This window comes from Scophthalmus maximus, chromosome 7 (genome assembly GCF_022379125.1).
Source record: "Scophthalmus maximus strain ysfricsl-2021 chromosome 7, ASM2237912v1, whole genome shotgun sequence".
Taxonomy (NCBI): Eukaryota; Metazoa; Chordata; class Actinopteri; order Pleuronectiformes; family Scophthalmidae; genus Scophthalmus; species Scophthalmus maximus.
Window position 1 is genome coordinate 4,160,903 of NC_061521.1, and position 20,074 is coordinate 4,180,976.

A 20,074-nucleotide genomic window follows, 5' to 3' on the forward strand; every position below is an offset into this window, starting at 1 on the left:
GTTCGACCCGGATGGAAAAGTGGTGACTGTTAAGGGTGTCTATAAAGTCCTGGAAAACTGTGATGTCATGAGGCCATACTCCTATCATATCGTCTAGAAAGCAGAGGTTGATGTGTACATTTGGCCAGAGCCTCTCGCTCCCACGCACTCATGTAGATGGTGGCGTAGGATGGTGCGAACCTTCCTGCTGTTGAAGGAAAAATCATTGTTGGTTAGACATATGTGGAGTAATTGGAGGATTTCCTTGTGTGGTCTATTGTCCTCTGGGTATTTGTTGAGGGTGGATTGTATCACTTTAAGTATGCCTTCTGTATTAATGTTGGTGTAGAGGCTGTCAATGTCTAGTGTTAGTATAATGTTCTTGTAGAATTGTCATGTTAGTCTTCATCCACTGTGTTGTGTTATGCTGTACCCTTTTTCATGTCTGTTCATTGGGCGTGAAGGGTTTAATGAAGTCCATGAGTCTGTTAACCTGTTTAATCATATCAGCTATGAATGATTGTGTCATGGTGGATTTGTCTATGATCTGTTTGTGATGTTTGGCTTGGATCAGTTTGAAATATTGTTTGCTAATGTGTTTTGTTTTTGAGTCCGATGATTGGTTGAGTGTATGTGCGGATTGTGTGTGTATGTTTGGTGTCCTAATTTGTCTGTGGCGGCCATTTTGGGCGGTTTGACTGCCATTTTGTGTGTGTTGCTGCGATCCATTTTGTTATGGTTAGGGTTGTGGTTATGGTTATGGTTAGGATTAGGGTAAGGGTAAGGGTTGGGGTTCGTTGTTGTACACACTCTGAAAGTACCACCAAGTGAATAGACAGATGCGCTGAATTAGAGATGGTAAAAGTGGGTCCAATATTGTATTTATATATTTTTCCCAGAGGAAAACCCCAGATCTCTTTTACATTACACTAAAACTAACCAACATTTTGGCTATACAACTGCTCAAGCTTTAAGAATGACTGTAATAACACTGCGCCTTCGAGGGCACACCAGTAGAACTTCAGCTGGTTAGTGGATGACCTGGTCGACCTCCTTGAACCACAGCTACTTACATGATCTGTCTGGGCATCAGTGAAGGCAGCAGGCTCAAAAGCAGGCAGGGTAACAACTCGGCATCCAGTGGGGTATCTGTGGGGACGGCCAGCACGGGGTCCAACCCACCTAGTCTCTGGGGCGTCAGTTGTGTCACTGGGGCAAGGGGCTTCGACCCCTGATACCTGTGGCACAAGCAAAGCTATTACCCAGGAAAGGTGACAAACAGTAACCTCGGTAAACAGGGGTTGTATTGATTGGGAACAGTTGAGCTTTACAGGAATCCTGACTTATTGTAGTTTGATAAGTTGATCTGCTGCTTTGTTTTTTCTTACCTACAAACGGTCTTATTTGTCTTTTGGTATATCAACTGACATTTGAAGATCTGTTCAACTGGCAGGGGAGTGTAACCAACCTGCTGTTTGCTCTTCTCTCGTCAGTGCCACCAACAAAAACCACCTACGTCAGCTACACCAACCACGCCATGTGAAGAAATGGCTTCTTCCACTCGAAGACGTCCTGAACAAGGAGATTTCTGTCAGACACAGAGGAGATGTCACCAGAGCTCAAGATAGGGATGCTCTGAACAATGTGGAGGAGCAGAAGGAGAAGGAACATATCTGTGGTGTCTTTGTGTTTACAGATTCGAGCCTGAACGGCGCCAAAAACCTAAAGGATCCCAACTCAAACCTATCTGAGAAACTGCGAGGAAGCAGAAGGATGGTGAAAAAAAAATAAAATAATAATCTTTAAAAGAAAACAAAAAAAGAAATTATGGAGACCAACCATATTTGTTGTTATTCTAATTGTACGTTTAAAAAAATGTGGTTGTGAAAATTTCTGATTCTTGTCTCATGTCGTCCGTCCGTCGACCTGCATTATGAGATGAGTCCGTTGCTGTTCTCGGGTAACTGAGCTGTAGCTTTTGGTTGTGAACTGTCAAAATGCCATTGTTGAACTGAAGCATGCTAGTTTTTATACAAATGATTTATTTATAATAAAGGAATGTTTCACAAGTTGGTGCCATGTCTGGTTCTGTTTGAATGTAAGAACAAGAAATGAAGACAATGCACCTCATCATTATTTTTGTGTGTTGAGGTTTGGTGTCTATTTCTTTTTTTGTCAGTCTGACTGCAGTGTGTTTGGGCTCCAGAGAAATTATATCATTATATCCATAAACTATGGCAAGCTAACATAAATAACTGCATTGTTCACAGAAGCTTCATACTGTTGTTTTATAATTACATTTCAAATACATTTTAATCTTTACAGTAAGTGGCTATGAAATGCTACATTTTTGCTGCTACTGTAAGTAGATGATAGACGTGATGTAATAATAGATATGACCTATTTATTCAAGAGAGGAGAAGTAACAATACCAGACACTTTATGTCCTAATATGCCAAAATATGCAGAGCAGGAAATGATCAGAAACTCCATCTGCACTATTTGACCTTTAACATCATGCAAACCTGACTGTGGCAGGAAACTCAGCACAGTATTGCCCCATTGCAGTCGGTGTGATCAATAAGGCCAGTGGAACAGGAGAGGCTGGATCAATATGAGCAGCCAGAGAGAACTCCTCATGCATGTAATGAATATTTCTGCATCTCCTGGAAGAGAAGAAGAGGAGGACAGGTAGAGTCTGTGATGAAGCTTGCGGCCGTCCTGCCTTTATTTCCCCAGACACTGCTCTCATTTCTTGCGTTTGCAGCGAGCTGAAAGCAAAGAAGCTTCGTGTCCAGGCTGAAATGAATACTGAAGATGACACAGCTCGTCTGAATTTCTACACAGGGTTTGATTTTCGGTTCTGTCTAATCGGGTGTAAGCTGTCCTCAGGCCCAGCTGTTTAGAAAGTTTGGTTTGTCTTGCTCTGGGACGTCTGAACTCATGGTGTAGTCCAAGAGGTACTCCAACTGTGTCTGCTGGTTACTTTAAATGTTCATCTACCATTCTTACAACTAGTTTTGTGCACAACGATGTGTCATCTGATAAGATATGGAATATGAATATATGAAAGTAAAACATGATTTCATTCACTGCTCAGAAAGCCCAACTTTAGGTAGAATCATATGGAAATATTTACTTTATTTGATTATTTTAGTTAAATGGAATATATTCGTTATTAAAACAGAATAATAATTAAAAAAATATGATTGATTACATGTTCAAGGTACAATTCTCAAACTAACCTGCTGCAATTAAATTAGCCATTTTCACCTAAAAATGCATCAATGACTTTTATCCCAAAACACAAACATATTTTACTGAAAATTATTCACCCGGATTAATTGTTACTTTTTCTTTCATTATAATTTGTTGCTGACAAACAAGGACGCGTGGTCACCCAACTCCTGTTGTAAGGACGCTGAGAGAAGACAGAAGACTCTGCTCGAATGACTGTGTTGATCTGATTATTTCTGTTCTTATCTCAGACGAAGTAGCAGCTGATGAATATTCACTTAGTCATCCAGAAGTGAACCAGCAAATGCAGCACAACGTCTGTCCTACTTCTGTCTGGTGACCTGGTGGGACAGCTGCTGGTTTCAGACTGTGCAGCCTCCCGACGACTCTTCTTCAACATTCACTCTTCCTCTGTTTAATCAATACGTCATTCTGTTTTTACTCTATTTTACATTTTACTATCTAGTGTTCAATACAGTTGCCCCTGGTAACTGTACAGCATCAGTAGCTTTACTGTCTTCTACTATATGTTGTTGTATGTTGGCAGCTGCTGCTGTGTGAGGACGTTCGTCATTGGAAACACAAAACGAGGGGCTTGGACGTTATCCGCTGCTCAATATGATTTACACAAAAAAGGTGCAGATGTTGTTTAGTGAAATGGAACTAATGTGCTGGCGACCTCTGACCCCCACAGCTCGGAAACACGGGGCAATTAGGACTCAACATGAAAATCACAGATGGAAAGGTGATAGGAGATGAAATGCAGGCATCAACAACATGCTGCTTTAATGGTCCTTGAGTCCTTGAAACTGCTAAGCATGAAAAACTGACCGAAAGACTTCAGACAGATCTCAGTCCTTCACTGCCGTCAGCCTGTGGATGACTCTGACTTGTGTGTAGAAAAAGAACATGCGTTCACTCTGCAGCATTCAATTATTAGTCTGTTTGAGTCTGGGTCTCAACTTTGTTGAAACCAAATTCAAAAGCGTGAAAGAGCCTGTGAAAAGAGTCAGACTCAACGGCCTCCACAAGAGAAGTCCATTCAAACAGCCCTCTTCAGTGGAACCTTTCAGTTTGCGTAACATTTAATGATGTTTAAAATATCTGAGCACATTGGCGTAACTTATTTTTTTCTCCATCCTTTATATTCTTGTCTCCCCAGCTGTTTTCCCTGCACACCAGTAAAATGCAAATTTGCTAACATTTTAAAAGAAATCCTTCTTACCCGAGGACTTAAATCACTTATTATGACAAGCTTCAAAATTATTTTGATGGTACGCTGACTGGTAGCAGTTGGAAAGGTGACTCTTTCATTTTCAGTCCACTCCCGAACGCCCGCTCCTACACTATGTAACTTTGGCGAGCAGTTACCATCTCCTGCAAGAAGTGTCTGCGTGATAATCAGTTGCTTTCACTGTTGGAATCAGGCCCAGCAAGTTGAAGAGTGATGCCGAACTGTAGATTGGTTACAAAACACTTCAGAAATCATTAAAATCCGGCGTTCGTGTCTGACATTCAGCGAGGAAACCGAGTTTGGTTTGTTTGATACAGCGACAGCACTTCTGGTTCTCATCATCAGGGAATATACATAGTTCAGATGTGTGTCACTTCAGTAAGGGTGAGTGGGCAGGTTTGGTTTGACAGAATTACTGACCACTTGTGGCTGAAGAAGTAGCTGCTGCTCAGCAAACTTTACTTAAGTTTAATTTTTTTTTAAATATCTGAGCTTATGAATGTTACTTATTGGTTGTTAGTCACTTCTGTCCTTGTCTGCCCTGCTCTTTTTCACAGCATGGACATGTGTCATGTGTTTGAGCTCCCATATCCAAAATAAAACTTTACAAGTTCTATTCAATTAACCACTTTCTCCACTTTCACAAACAATGGAAATGTTTGCATCAGACACGAGTATTTGCTGTTGCACACATATCATTGTCAGGCATAGAAGATTTAACTGTTAGTGTTTAATCTCCAATAAAATTCACATACTCAAAGTTTTTCATTCTGTCCATCTGTCCACAACTTAAAGAAAACCCCTCCAGTCACGTTTACAAGTATATAAAAATAATCTGCTATGCCTAACATCAGCGAGATTCAGCCAAAAAACTTTCACAAACTGTCTGCTGACACACCTGCCGTCCTCTCATGGATTCGCTGCCTCTGCTGCACTGGAAGTTTCCGTTTTCTTTGCCTATTTGCATATTCGACAGCGGTTGGTTTTCTGTATTTGTGACGCACCAAATCTAGCTTGCCAGGATTAGTTTGAATTTCAAATTGCAGAGAAGTGCAACAGAAGTCCCCTGCACCAGGAGAGGAATGTGAAAACACCTCTATAGTGACAACATTTGCTCAGATACAAGTCCCTATAGTCAATGTCAGACATTTTAGAGGACAGAAACCCCCCTCCACACCTTTTTGTGTGGAGGGGGACTTTAAATTTCCTAAAAAACGATATCGACTGCCGTGAAATTAAGTCCACACATTCATGGTGCCAGGAGGATGAATCCTATTGAGGAGCACCTTGAGATTCACGTTTATGGTTAAGATTAAAATGTCTCAACAACTGTTAAATGCAACGTCATGAAAATTTCAGCAACAGCATTGGAGACCTAAACGCCACCATCAGGTCAACATTTGTTGGCCAAATACCTGCAGAACTAATGACATTCCCATCAGCCTCAGCTCCACTTTGTGTCCCGCCCTGATTAGCAAATATAAACATGGTGGGTGTGGCTCATCTATTTAATATCAACATTGTCATTGTGAGTATGTTAGGATGCTGACTTTGGTATTTTGCTCAATGCACCACCATCACTGTAAGTGCAGCCTCACAGAGCTGCTTGGCTCTAGACTAAACTAATCAAACTGGAGCGGGTGCTGTCACCACAAAGAAAGAAATCAAATACCCACACGTGATGTGCTCTCTTCTGCAGGAGGCAAATTCTGACCAAATCATACACAAAGAGTATGACCTGTTTATGACCCTAACCCTATACAAAGTGTGAAGAATGAGCAGTGAGCTTCATTGAGAACCAGGGAATGATCAAAGCCGGTCTGCCAGAATATGATCATTCTGTGGCCAGTGTGTCAGAAAGTCTCAATTCCGTCCAATAACAATAATCAGAACTAATCAGCAATAACGCTGTGAGCGAGTGTTGGGCTCAGTCTGAGGGAGAGGCGCAGAACTGCGACAGACCAGTCTGAGTCTGTTCCCACAGAGGAGAAATCAGCTGAGCAGGTTTGGCAGAGTACGCCGGTTTGAATTTATGAAGCCACTGCCAGGCGGTAATCAGCTCCAGGATGGACACTGCCAAAATAATCAACAAAAGGAAAATTTAATTTAGCCGGCTGCAGTGTCCAACTTAGGAATTTACATTACAGCACTGAAGAGAAAGAGAACAGGACATTCTGCTATTCTAATTCAGTCAGACAAGTCAGGATTGAAATGTTTATTACAGCAGCAGAACACAGTTAGAGGTTGGCGTTCAGGCCCCGACCTCATCACTCCCATCAGATGTGATTACGTAGAGACGTTTGAGAGTGATGAGCACATACTGTATCTTAAACCCCCTGGAGCCTGCAAATGGATGCTGGGGTGGTGAGGCAGCAATACTGACACCGGGCAGCAGAGGCATTGACAGGCAGAGATGGGAAATATCTGCAGCTTAAATAGTTCGCCAAATTGGGAGCATGGCATCATGGAGAGTGAGGCGTACCACATGAATAGAGCAGAGCAGCTCCAGTTGACTGCTGGTGAGCATCGCTCCGTTTCAGTCAGACAACTCACGTCAGAAATGTTTACCACAGAAGCAGAACACAGTTAAAGTCTGTTGTCCCGGCGCAAAGCTCATCACTCCCCTCAGATGTGTTGACATAGAGATAATTGGACATGATGAGCACATCGCTTTAATGCTGAGGATTAAAGGAGAGAGGGATCAGGGTGTATATTTACCACATCTGAGAAACCCATAGAATGCGATTAACAGACCTGCTTCCAACACATTATTTTTTTCAAAGAAATGAAAGAAAAACAACGTTCTCTTAGAGGTGACACCAACTTGTGCACCAGTGAAATAGTGAGTGGCAGTCTTCTGTCCACTGCCTGGAGGATGCACCTTCTTTAAGGCCATTGAGCAGCAGCTGAGTGGAGGGATTGCAGAGAAGCCTCTGGGATTGCTGGACCTTGGCATCGCATGTCAAACCGAATCCCTGCTTGCACGGCTCAGAGAGGTTGCATTTGAAGATGGCGAGATTCAAATGGTAACTATTGCTGCACAGATGTACATTCCTTACACAGTATTTATATTCCTTATAATTGTATATGTTTTGTGGTTCTTATATCGTCATTCTTGTAGTTCTTATATTATGTATGATTTGTTGTGTGCCTTGCTGCTTTCCCAGTTGTGCATCAATAAAGTACATACATTTATCTATCTGTAGATAAATGTATGTACTGGGTTAATATAATTGTTGAAATGAAATTTAACCATAACACAGTTGTGTGTGTATATATATATATATATATATATATATATCTCAGGATAATATATGTCAGAGGTGTAAAAAAATAAAGCAAACCACTGATACATGTAAGTTATACCTGTACAGTAAAGGCACTGCCTTAGTTTATAGTAACATTCCTTACTTAAAGTAAGGAGTCTTTTTAAAATGAATCCAATGCATGCAAACAATTAAACTTAAACCGGCTTAACAATATTAAAATTTACCAAAAATTATTTTTTCCCACCATCTCTTTCCTTTCTCGTTCTCTGACCGTACCAATGGTTTTTAAGTGTTTGTGTTTGTGTCCATTACAATTATGAATTAAAAAAGACATCATGAGCCAATGATGCATGTGCATCCTCCAAAACTCAAACTATGACATACTACACACACTCACCTTACAGAGTAGTTACAGTGGGTATCTCCGCTGAGATGTTCAGCTTCTTCCCCTTTGCGTCTCATCGCCACTAAAGCAGTCTGACACCGGCAGGAAATCCTGCACCATCAGCTTAATTGGCTCTTTGACAGACACACTGTAGGTTTTCCTCTTTACTGAGCACTTTCATCCAGCTGCTGTAGGTGGCCCCCGGGGCCAATTACGCTCTTAAGCGTCAACATTGTCTAAAGGAATCTGCATGTCGTAGCAGAGACCAGGAGGATGTGAGGGACAGCACATGAGTCCAATCTGGCCTCAGCTGTTCTAAAACACCTGCATATTAGTTTAACACTGAAGTGATGGAAAAAATGTTAAACAGTTACTTTTAATGTAAGACCCGGTTCCTGTGGGCTGAGGTGTCAGTTACAGTTTTACAATGGAGAGAAACGTACATTCACATCCATATTTCATAACGTCTACGCTCACTGGATGGAGGCACTGATGCCCAGGGGAGCTACTGTTTATTTAACTGGGCAGATGAAAATTGTCTCAGGTAGGTTGTGGTTTTATGGTTTTCCATAAAAAAAAGTTAGACTATATTCGAACTAGAATGTCAGTCCATACCTCCACCATGGCTTAACAATCAGGAAGTAGTCATAAAACTTTCCTGGATCCACCCCTTCATCCACAGCCACTCCAGCCACTTCAAAGGTGGGGACAGCTCGTCTCTGCTGATGAGAATATGGGAATATAAGATTAGAAAATCAAAATCAAAAAGAAACAATGGCATTCTCCTTTATATTCACTTTGCACGTCTACCACAGCAGTGAAGCAGCAGCTGAAAACAGAGATCCTCAAATCAACACGCCCAGTCTACTGATAAGAGCATGGAAACATCCTTCACCTTCATCCCCAATGTTCACTGATCGTCAAGTGCGACTGCTGATGACCTCAGCCGTTTTTTTTCATGTAGGAACATTCCCGTCATCTCTTCAGATTGATTTGTTAATTTATCAGCTCAGATGGATTCCGACGCACGAAGGAAGTTTATTTTTTACCCGCTCGGGCATCAATTCACAGCACATGCTTACGTGTGCGCGTGAGTGTGTGTGTGTGTGTGTGTGTGTGTGTGTGCGTGTGTTGGCAGAGGTCACAGCTTCTCTCTCACTCTCTGAGTTTTTAATTGGCTGCAGCTCAGTCCCAGGTGGTCTGTGAGCTGCACTGACACATTCAGTGTTCCTGCTCCTGAGGTCTGCCGGCACACAGTTCACTGCTCAGCCCGAAACCCCTCGCTCTGACACCACATGTGTTCACTGTGCTTTGGAGATATCACACACAATATAGGTAACCCCTATTTATACAACGTCTGTGCATAGTGTCAGAGGAAGTGTGTAATGCACACCTGCTAGCTGGGTGTGGACCGCTCAAGCCCCGCCCCATAACTGATCGGAGACTGCAGGCTTTTACAGACATCTAATTCTTCGAATATCATTCTAGCAAAATGTGTTTGTTTCATTGATAAACAAACTAATGGACAAGAAGACATTTCAAGAATTCAAGGACAAGATCAAAGTGGCTTGGGGAACTTTGCTTCCTGCCCAGTCCCAGGAAGTCTGACTTGACCTGGATCAGGGCCTCCTCAGCCTCACCCTCTGTTTTTTGCAACATGTGGAGCTGTGATGCTGTCTGAAGTTAATTAATTATCCAGGTAAGTTATTGATATTTGTTTACTTGAGTATTGCCTACATTTGTCTTTAAGCCATTAAAATCATCCATAACAGACTAAGTGGAAATAAAAACAAGCTGTTAAATCTTCCTCCTCTGGTGCTCGTGCTATAACTGGTGTGCCAGTGCAGAAGCTCCTAGAATAATGCAGCTAAAACATAGGTAATTTTCTGCAAAGGCTGTTTGATGATATAAAGAGGAACCTTCCAAAAAAGTCTCTGAGCTCCTTAAAAGACACACAAATCAAACATTATTCTTTTCCCTTAGAACACCCGCTAACATCATCCTGTCATCCTAAAAATGTCAGCTTCACAATTACTTCCATTTTCAGTCATCATGCTCTGAACAAAGCCTCCAATTTCTGTCTCGGGTTAGAGGCAAAATATAATGTCTTGAAACAATTACTACTCTCCTGTCAGAGATCATGGGAAAAAATTTTTTTTAACACAAATTTGGCTGCACAAATCCAGACATTGCACTGACGGTAAGAGAAGATTAGTTATCATTGTACATCAGAGCCAATATTTACAGCAAATAATAATTGAATTTGCCTTTGTTAGACCATGTTTTTAAGTTTCCAGGGGTAACATTGTTTTTATTAGGCTTGTACTGAGAATTTTTGAGTTATGGAGCTGAGTAACTGGAATCCCAAAGAGATTAAAATACTGAGTTTTGCATTTCATACCTACACCCATCTGTGATGAAACTGCAGGAGTATTATATCGGTGAGGGACCCAGCTCTGCTCTTTAAACCGTCCGGAATCTAACAATCCTCTCCAAGTTATAAAAATAAAACAATACTCCTGCCTGAAGTGACAGCCTGTCTCTTTATGCCGCACCATCAGCGCTCCAAACAAAACTGTTATCACGCTCGACAATTTATTTTCTATTTTTGAAAGCCCTTATGCCTGACATTTTCTCAGCATAATGCCTCCGCACATGTCGGAGGGGGGCGTGTGCTCGCTAAGCGCTTTCTGCCCGTTTCATTTTCGCAGATTGAACATATTCATATTCAGATGAGGCTGGCCACAGATCATTCATTGTGATTCTTCTGCGTTATTAACATGTAAATCAGATGGATCATTAGCATGTGAAATCTGCTGTTTGTATCTCAACAGGCGTCTGTGTTGACAATGAAAAGGCAGTTTCAACATATTGACCTTTGCTAGAAAGTAAACTCATACATATGTATTAACCCAGAAGTGCAGCAGCTTATTTCGCTACTGTTTGCCAACAGAAACTAATCAGACTATTCCCTGGAGAGTCCAGTGGATTCCTCGACTGCCGTTATGTCAAGTGTAACTGGTAGTAACTGACTTTTACTGTCTTAAACCTGCATTAACTGAGGGTTTATTTTGTTTTGTTAATGGGGGTATATGGTGAAATTGGCCAACAACAAACTGCCATGACTGTTAGGGCTTGTGGTCAGTGTTGGACTAGACAAGGCAGATACAGGTTGTGGGATGAAAGAAAAAACATGTTTATTGTAATGGTGCGATATACTGAGCAGAGGCAGGCAGGTAGAGGATGGCTCAAGGTGGTCGCTGCGCAGACTCTCAGCGAGCTCGGGCTCTTAGGGTGAGCGAGGCGGCCGACAAGTGCTGGCCTGAAGAGTGAGAACGTGTAGGTTCTGGCTGGATCCAATCAAGGTGTCTCCGTGCAGGGAAGAGGTGAGATCATAAGGTGAGATTCTCAAACAATAGGTCCCAAGAAAAAAACTAAGTCAGGAACTTAGATTAGTGGCCGATGATATCTGTACCGTGAAAACAGGTACAATAAAATTGCGACGTGAGCTGCTTATTAAAAGGACACACAAGTGCCCACACACACTCATACACATCCACAGAACACATACACCACAGAACACACATACACAGGAAAGAGGCGGGGTCGCTGGAACCCACCAGCATCACAGCCCAGCCGTGACATGACATTCGTGTGATGGGTTGATTTCTGAAAGTGCACCCATAGTAAATGAATAAATAAAAAAAATTCTCATAAATAATAATAAATAAATTCAATAAATGTATGATGTAATATTTAATTGATTAAATGTATTAAATGTAATAAATAAAGAAAATGTAAGAACTCAAGGACGCAAAAAAAAGAAGTTCCATAGAGCTGCAGAGTTGGAAGGAATTCTACAAGAAGCACCTAAGTGAGTATAATTAGTAAGCCATTTGATGTATGATATAAAATGTTGATCAGGGCTCCATTCTGGTGCATTGTAATTGGTGGTGTAACAGTGATAACTGGGGCAGATTTAATCCACTTTGGGTGGCAAGTTTATTGGGGGTCGTGTCAAGATCTGCCCTATTGATTTTTTTTTCTTCTATTTAGTTTTTCCAATCTGTCGATGTCGAAGTCACAACGTGGGATCAAAGTTTCACCCTGATGCAAATACAACGGGAATAAATTGAGAGCACATATTCATACATATGAAACAGAAATGCGGAGGATTTCAATGATAAATATATACACATATTCTTCTACCGCATTGATATTAATAGCTACACTATGGTGGCATAATCAATGTATTCTTATTTTTGCTGCCCTGCATTAAGCTTAGAATTGTCATGTTGTAATGATGACATCATTTCGTCAATAACATTCAGTTCTGCGTGAAAGTTACCTAAACTTTTTAATAAACTACTACATACTGAATATAAAAGAAAGCATGCAGCACAGGTCCAGCATCTCCCTGTGTGCATCTCTGCTACATATATTTTATTATATTTTTTGTTTTACTGATGGAATAACACATAAGCGCCTCCATGTATTACAAACACTGGTCAAACCTATAATCAAGTGTAAATCCTTTTTTTTATTTGCAAATTCAGGTTTCTCTACTAACACATTTCCGGAACTTTCATCATAGTGAAGATACTAAGTTCATGAAAACAGTCTGAGGCTGAAAACCTGTGATTTAATTTAATCATGTGAGTGGCACAGCGTCATAGAAAGCTTAAAAGCAACGTCAGTCAACTGCTGCACAATTTTTGCAACTGAAATATCTCAGCAGCTCTTGGATGCATTATTGTGAAATTCGGGTGCAGAAATTCATGGTCTCCAGAGGATGATTGCTAGCAACCATGTGGTTCATCACCGTGAAATATCTGATGATTGTCGAAGCTCCAAATCCATAAATATGTCATGGTGAACATGGTCAATTAACTCGACCTTAGCAATAATCATGCTGATTATTGCTAATATTGATTTAGTTTGTGACGCAAAGCAGGTGATTTACAGTAAAACTAACATTTCAATAGAGTGTAACTAAAAATATACACAGGTGCTGAATACGCGAGACACACATGCACAGCCACGATCAGCCCAGCATATATGAATACACACACACACACACTTTTTCTCCTGCAGCCTCCTCTTCATCATCTCACTCCTGGGCAGAGGCTATAATTAGCAATGGGCCCCTGGGCCCCCTGTAGGCGCAGATAGCCCATCTTCAACACTCTGAAATTAATGATCCACATACTTTGCTGTTACACACACACGCCACAGCATTTACTGTTAACTTTGGCTGTGAAGGAAAGGCTACATTTTTCTTCACTAAAAGCGTCACTCCGAGGCAGCATGTTGTCTTATTGTTTGAAGACATTTGCAGCACAAATACACTCCGAGGATTGGGGGAGATAGGAACCATCTCAAGAACCCAGGACGGCGTCAGTGCTAATAGCTGTGGGTTGAGTCTCGTTTCCTTCCTTGCCACCCTGCCATCTAGCAACAGATGTCATTATATGCTGCAAACACTGCACAGTCTGAGCTGCAGAATGAGATGGTGTTAAGTGGATCTCAGTAGCAAATGCTCAAATCAGGAGCTAGTAAAAAAAATAAACAAAAACAACAAAAAACTGACAAAGTGACTTTACTTGAAAAAGGGAGTTGGGAGACGATGAAAGAACAAGCCAGCGAGAGCAAGGCAAAGAGCGCTTACAGTTGTTGAAATCTGTTGTACGCAAAAGTTGGAGACCTTGTGTTTTTTATGAGTGCGTAGAAAAAAATGTTTGCATCATCATGAAACTGGTGGGACAAATGGGAAACACTGTATTGCCTGCAAAACTAATGACATTCCCTTCAGCGGTAGGCCACTTTGTGTTTAATTAGCGTGTTAGCATGCCAAGATGGCGAACAAATACCATTGGCAGCAGCTCGAAGTTTCAGGGAAGGACAATCAGAATCCATCCCAAGTTCTGTCTGTGTGAGGTTTCAGGTCATGTGCTCTCCTACACACACTTGTTCCACATCACTATTCAAACACTCACTTGTTGGCATTACTGAAGCACCAGCTCTTCCGCCCAGTCCTCCCCAGATTGTACATAGTGGTAATGCTACAACTAATGCCGGCCTTACACCTAACGACTTTTCTACTGTCGTACACAAATTTCCATTGTCGGTATAAAATCATGAGAGATTTGCTCGAGGTTGAGGCGCGCTCCCGTCATCTCCATCGTTTGGTGTACGGTGGTGATCTGAGCAGTTTTTTAGTCTGTCTTTTTCTCGCCTTGACGTTTTGATAAAATCCACCGTGTTTGATATTATCGTAAGTTTTTGAAGTCTCCGCTCACGCAGACGTTGGCGTGAACATTGTCCACAACCATTAGGTGAGCTCTTTCCGGAACCAAACAGGAAGCGTGTAGGGGGTCGGGGAGTACATGCTGCAACATCCCATGGACACTCCGGTGAAGCAGCGAACGCCGCGGTTTCGAAACGGGGACAGCGCAGAGGACAGAGCAACCAGGTAGTTTCGAAAACCGCGGTGTTCGAGGCTTCACCGGAGTCTCCATGCGATGTTGCAGCCTGTATTCCCGTTGTCTCCACATTCTTCTCTCTCTCTCTTGTTGGCTTATTTTTTTCTGTACAAACCATTGCACACACCTAGTGGCTAAAAGCTGCTGGTTCTTCTCCAATGTTCAACAATATCTCCTCCTGTAAACTTCCTCCAGGAGCATGGTTGGAAATAATCTAAAAAGGAATCTAGTTGCAGTCTTCTAAATAGTGACCCTGCAAGGTGTCTTTAGATCTGAAAGGGCGTCAGACTGAAGTCTTTTAAAAGTATTTTCAGTGTCCTGCAGTGATAGAATGAGAAAGTAAAACACTGTCAGAATCTATCTGTAATTAAAATAATCTTTATTGAATTCAAATGAAGATCTAATATAAATCACCCTATGTATGTATTTAGTATAACAAATTCTCCCTCTGTTTTAAAATCTTAAAAGTTTTAAAAGGGTGGACACGACATGAAAAGTCTGGAACAGCAACATACTGTAGTTCTACTCATCTTTAAATATCTGTTGCGCTCTATCATTTGTCACGTTACTCTAAACGCTTTTGTCCCAGTCAGCATCGTGTAGAATGATGACTGTGGTTTTCCTGTGATCTGATTGGTCAGTAGTTGGGCTGATGACAGGTTTTGATCACTTATCTAGAACTTAACCTCTGTCCGGAGCAGGTTAGCCGTTCAGCATAAGTTACCATGGTGATTTACCCCCGTTTAAGAAGAGAACCAGCTTCGTAGGACCGAAACCCAGAGTTACCTCGATAACTACAATCCTCGCTTCATAGTACAGGCCTCAATCTCATTCCAAAATAACCATGATGAGGCTGCTGTTGTGTGCAACTTTTTTAATTGCTTAGCACTCCTCTGCAATGACCTTGTGTGTTTAGATTTTTTTACAAGAGAAAGATAATAGTTGTGATCAACTGGCCTTCCAGCATATTAATTTGAGTAGCTAAATATACTCCGTCTCAAGGCCTTTTTCTGAAAAGTAAGTATAGACGGAAATGTCCTAAAATGCAAATTCAGAGCTGCAAGCAGGAGGACAGATGTTCCTTAGAAAAACATTTAGAGGATGACAAACAACCAGAAACCAGAATCAAATTGGCACAGTGCTTAAGAAAGCCTGACAAAAACAGGACAATATGTAAATGCGCAGTGTGACATCTACATTATGTAGACTGGAAGACCAAAGACCAAGCAGTGAGCAGTGAATGTTGTCGCTCCCTCTGTGTTTCTATCTGAGCTTCTCTGTTCTTTGTTTTGGAATCTCCTCAGTCCTCTGGCCCATACATTGTATATAAAAATGGTCATAGTCACTGGGTCCGGAAAATGAAGCCCATTCGGAAGTGCCTTAAGCCTGGAATCACCTGCAGGCTGCGACTCACTTGTTACAAAAAATAAGCCGGTTTCTATAGATGTCTATGAGAAAATGACTCTATTTCAAACTTGATTTATAACATCAGTAAACATTTTTCCTGAGGAGTTTATGTTCAATCTCTAGTTTCAAATCTTTTTCAGTACATCATGATGTTCATTCTGTAAATGTACATTTAGAATAAAATAGGCGATAAAGCATCTTAGCCTTTATACAGCGTGATTGACAGCTGGTCCGTCCAACTGTCGTATGCTTGAAGGTGCACTCAGTCAGACCCACCTCCCCAATCCTAAATCTGGTTTAAAAACACAACAACTTGGTGTTTGTTGTTGTTGTTGTTGTTGACCGGTCTCGGGCTGATGCAGATTGCAATGCGCTGCAATGATGCTGTCCTGAATCTGTCAGCGCAGATGAGCCATGGAGTTGCACGGGAGCCTTAAGCTCAGCTGTTACTCACCAGTTGTCTACCGCTGTCATCCAACATGTTGTTTTCCAACATCAATTCATGCTGAGACGGCGCGGTAGAACCCCATCATCTTGTCCTGGTACATAAAAATCACAAGCACCTCTTTGTAAATACCATTGTGTCACATGCAGCGGTAAGCAGGAATAAATCCTCCTCTTCAAGATCTCAGCCTTTATCCCATCTTATTTATTAGCCCTGACAACCATCACAGACTGTAACAGAACCCAATATCACAACTCTACACTTTCACTGGAGGGGGTTACACAACTGTTGAGGATTTACACCTTTAAAGTTGAGATTTACAGCTGGAATAACTTCTGTGGCTGCCTTCAGGCCTACAGCTCATCCATCTATACATTCAGAAATGCATGCATGTCTGCATGTAAGCATACAGTGAAGGCTTCATGATAAAGAGATCATTCTGTCAGATGACATGCAGGTGGGATGTAAACTTCTGACCACAGTGGTTTTAAAAATACTAGTGGGGATAATGTTAATTAGACAAAAGGAAAGTGTCAAAAGAAACAAAAAAAACAACTAATAGTAGTGAGTATCAGCTCAGAAACACAAACTCTGGAGAAACAAACTATGCAGCCTCCAAACAATGCCACCCAACTGCAGCCCCATTCCAGTGGGGCTATTCATTGACCAATCATTCACTGTGTTTATGTTTGCTGATTCAATTACCACATTGTCCCGATAGGCATACAGCAACACTTAGGCCAGCAACATGATTCTGTTAGTTCTTTGATCTGAAATTCATCTGTAAGACTCTACAACAACCAACAAGCAAAACCGAAAGATTGACTACCCGTCAAGTGACCAGCCAAACTACTGGCTAAATAACAAACCAAGCATCCAACTGGCTATCCAATCATCCAACAAAGATTATAATCATACAATCAACCAACTTACCATCCTACCAACCACATAATCATTCACTCAACCATCTAACCATCCAGCAAACCAAATGTGCAACCAACCATCTAATCATCCAACCAACCATTTCATCATCCAACCCACCATCTAATCATCCAACCCACCATCTCATCATCCAACCAACCAACTCATCATCCAACCAACCATATAATCATCCAGCCAACAAACAAATCAGCAAGCCAACCAAGATGTGAGCCAGCAAATCAACCAGACAACATACAGATGTTCATATAATTAATATAATGATCAATTAAGTGTTTTGTCTGAGGTTTTTTTTAATCCTTGACTTTGATTGGCTGAGACAGAAGTGAAATGTAAGCATTTTTTTACGACGTTTGGAGCCAGAGTCTGATAAAAATAAAAATAAAAATGTGTCAAGCAGAGTTTATGACCTGTTCTGCAGTCAGTCACTAGTGGAAAATAAAGATGTACAGTCTATGGTTTTGAAAAAAAAATTGATAAAACGGAATGATGTTTCTCAGTTGAAAAAATTATAAAAGCATGTGAATAATGAAGCTCGGTGTTAAAAATGGTTAACTGTGCAAAATTTGTGCAGAGATGTGTTTAATTTGAGTCGGATTTAAAATGTGGTTGATAAAACAGTAAGTGTGTGGTGGAGCATTTGTTCTGTTTCTGTGACTTTCATGTGACACTTGCATTCTGCCACAACAAAACAGAGAAATCTAAATATTTATCAGCTGGAATAATGGAAAAATAAATGGGCAGTGGTGACGCTGAGAGTGACACTTCAATAAGTCTTGTGATGGAGAAAAACCCGGAGCCCGGCGAAAGTTGGAAATTCAATCAGGAGTGTCAAAATAATTACGCCGTGCACAACTGACGTGACGGAAATTGTTCTGTTTCATAGAGAAGTGAGAGGACAGGGAAAGGTCCTGTAACTCCTCAAGGACACTGAACCTTTGATTGGACAAACACATAAATCAGTTTGAATAGATTTTTCTATTGATTTCTGTGGGGGAATCTTGTTTTACCTTCCTGCATTTAACAAATCAAATGCAGTCCAAATTTTGAACCAGAATTTTTTTTTAAAAAAGGATGCCAGTAGCATTGCCATTTTCCTCAAGTGGTTGCTGTTTTCTTCCATACATGTGTGACCTCTGAACCCTCCTCCTCATTGATCTGACTTTGCGGATCAACAGTGTGCAGGTTTTTCTTTCTCTCGTTCAAGCTGCTCATTTGACAATGCTTCTTTAACCGACAATCTATCTGAACCCCCTGCAGAGTGTTGTAGTATGGACGGGCGAAAACAGACGTTTAGAAACAATGACACATTAGCTTCCTAATCCTTTCTTATCAGTCCCGACTCGACTACCAGCGTTGTAAGCACTTACTCTCAGTAACAGTTCCACCTCGTTTTCAGTCCCAAAAAGGGATATGCAGCTTTATTTTTCACCCAAGTGTGTGTGAATAGCCGTCTTCGTTTACAGGTATGTTAATGTGGATGGAGATGACTTCTAATATGGAGCTAAAACACTCGTCCGGACAGATATTGCTTTAGTTTTAAAACAAAATGTATAAGTACGGATGTAGTCTGTGTCTAGTGACCTCTTGAAAGGTGGCTCTTCAATTGTATCCTTTGGCCGATTTCAGAGGATGGGAAACTGACGCTATTGTGCTTTCAAAAGCCTTATTCAGGTAAGGAAAGGGATGAAAAACACAGCAAATTCCAAAACCAAGCAAGATAATAAAATAAATAGAACAAAATTTAAAGCATTTGATAGAATGAAACTCATATTCTCTCTTATCTGAATCGAGGGTGGAAGTGTGCTCTACAGACTTAATTCAGTTAGGATATTGGGCTATATGAATGAAATAGACATGACCACTATCGTCAAAATTAATTCATTTTAAGTTCTGGGGACCTCCGCTCCTTTCCACTTGCATACGTGGTAAGCCTGAGGTAGGGAGAGCACACCTCCCTACTCTTCCATGAGCCTTCATGAAATGTGAGGCAGGGAGAGCAGCAGCGACAGACCCCAGAACGGAACGGCGCAGGCATCGGTGACAACACATGACATAGATTAAGTCAGATACAGTACGAAAAGGAGGTGCTGGGGTGGAGGCGGGCTGCGAAGCGGCGTGCAGCAAAGCAAGAAGAGTGGGCAGGTTAAAGCAGCTTAAATATTGCGCACAACTGAGCTTTGACAATTGAATGCGTAGAAGAGGATCAGCTGAGCAGTCAGCTGATGTGGGCTGCCATAGAGATCTCTACTGTCAGCTGATGTGCTGCATAGTGGCTGAGCTTGCCTGAACTGACGCTATTCTCAATTAAACTTTACACTGCAACAAATTAAATTAGTAAATTAAATTAAGTACAGGACAGAAATAAAAGTCCAGTGTGTAGGATTTTTAGTTGAGGGATTTATCTACAGAAATGTAGTATAACATTCTTCATGATGTTCTCATCACTTCAATATACCTTAAACTAAGAATCATTGAAGCTTAGGCTGTTTACTATTCTGCCATCTTGTGCCAGCATGTCCCTACAGCAGCCCAGAATACCCTGCTTCCGGCTAAGCCAGAGTTCAGGGTATAAGCCCCTCAGAGGTCTTATGTGTATGTCACGCTCCAGCGTCAAATAAAATATTTCATTCATTGCGGTGCTGTGGTTAGTCAGAGTTGCCTCACAGCAAGACGATTTTGGGTTCTGTGATGAGT

At 41.3% G+C, this 20,074-nt stretch overlaps 1 protein-coding gene across 1 annotated transcript in view; it reads left to right on the forward strand.

Moving 5' to 3' along the window:
• The window catches only part of LOC118315856 (metabotropic glutamate receptor 8), a 120,564-nt gene extending 118,516 nt beyond the window's left edge, over nucleotides 1–2,048 (forward strand). The window contains exon 11 of the mRNA XM_035643487.2: nucleotides 1,473–2,048. Within this exon, the coding sequence (XP_035499380.1) occupies nucleotides 1,473–1,522 (50 nt within the window). The 3' untranslated portion in view covers nucleotides 1,523–2,048. The remainder of the gene's footprint in view (nucleotides 1–1,472) is intronic.
• Nucleotides 2,049–20,074: the final 18,026 nt, after the last annotated feature.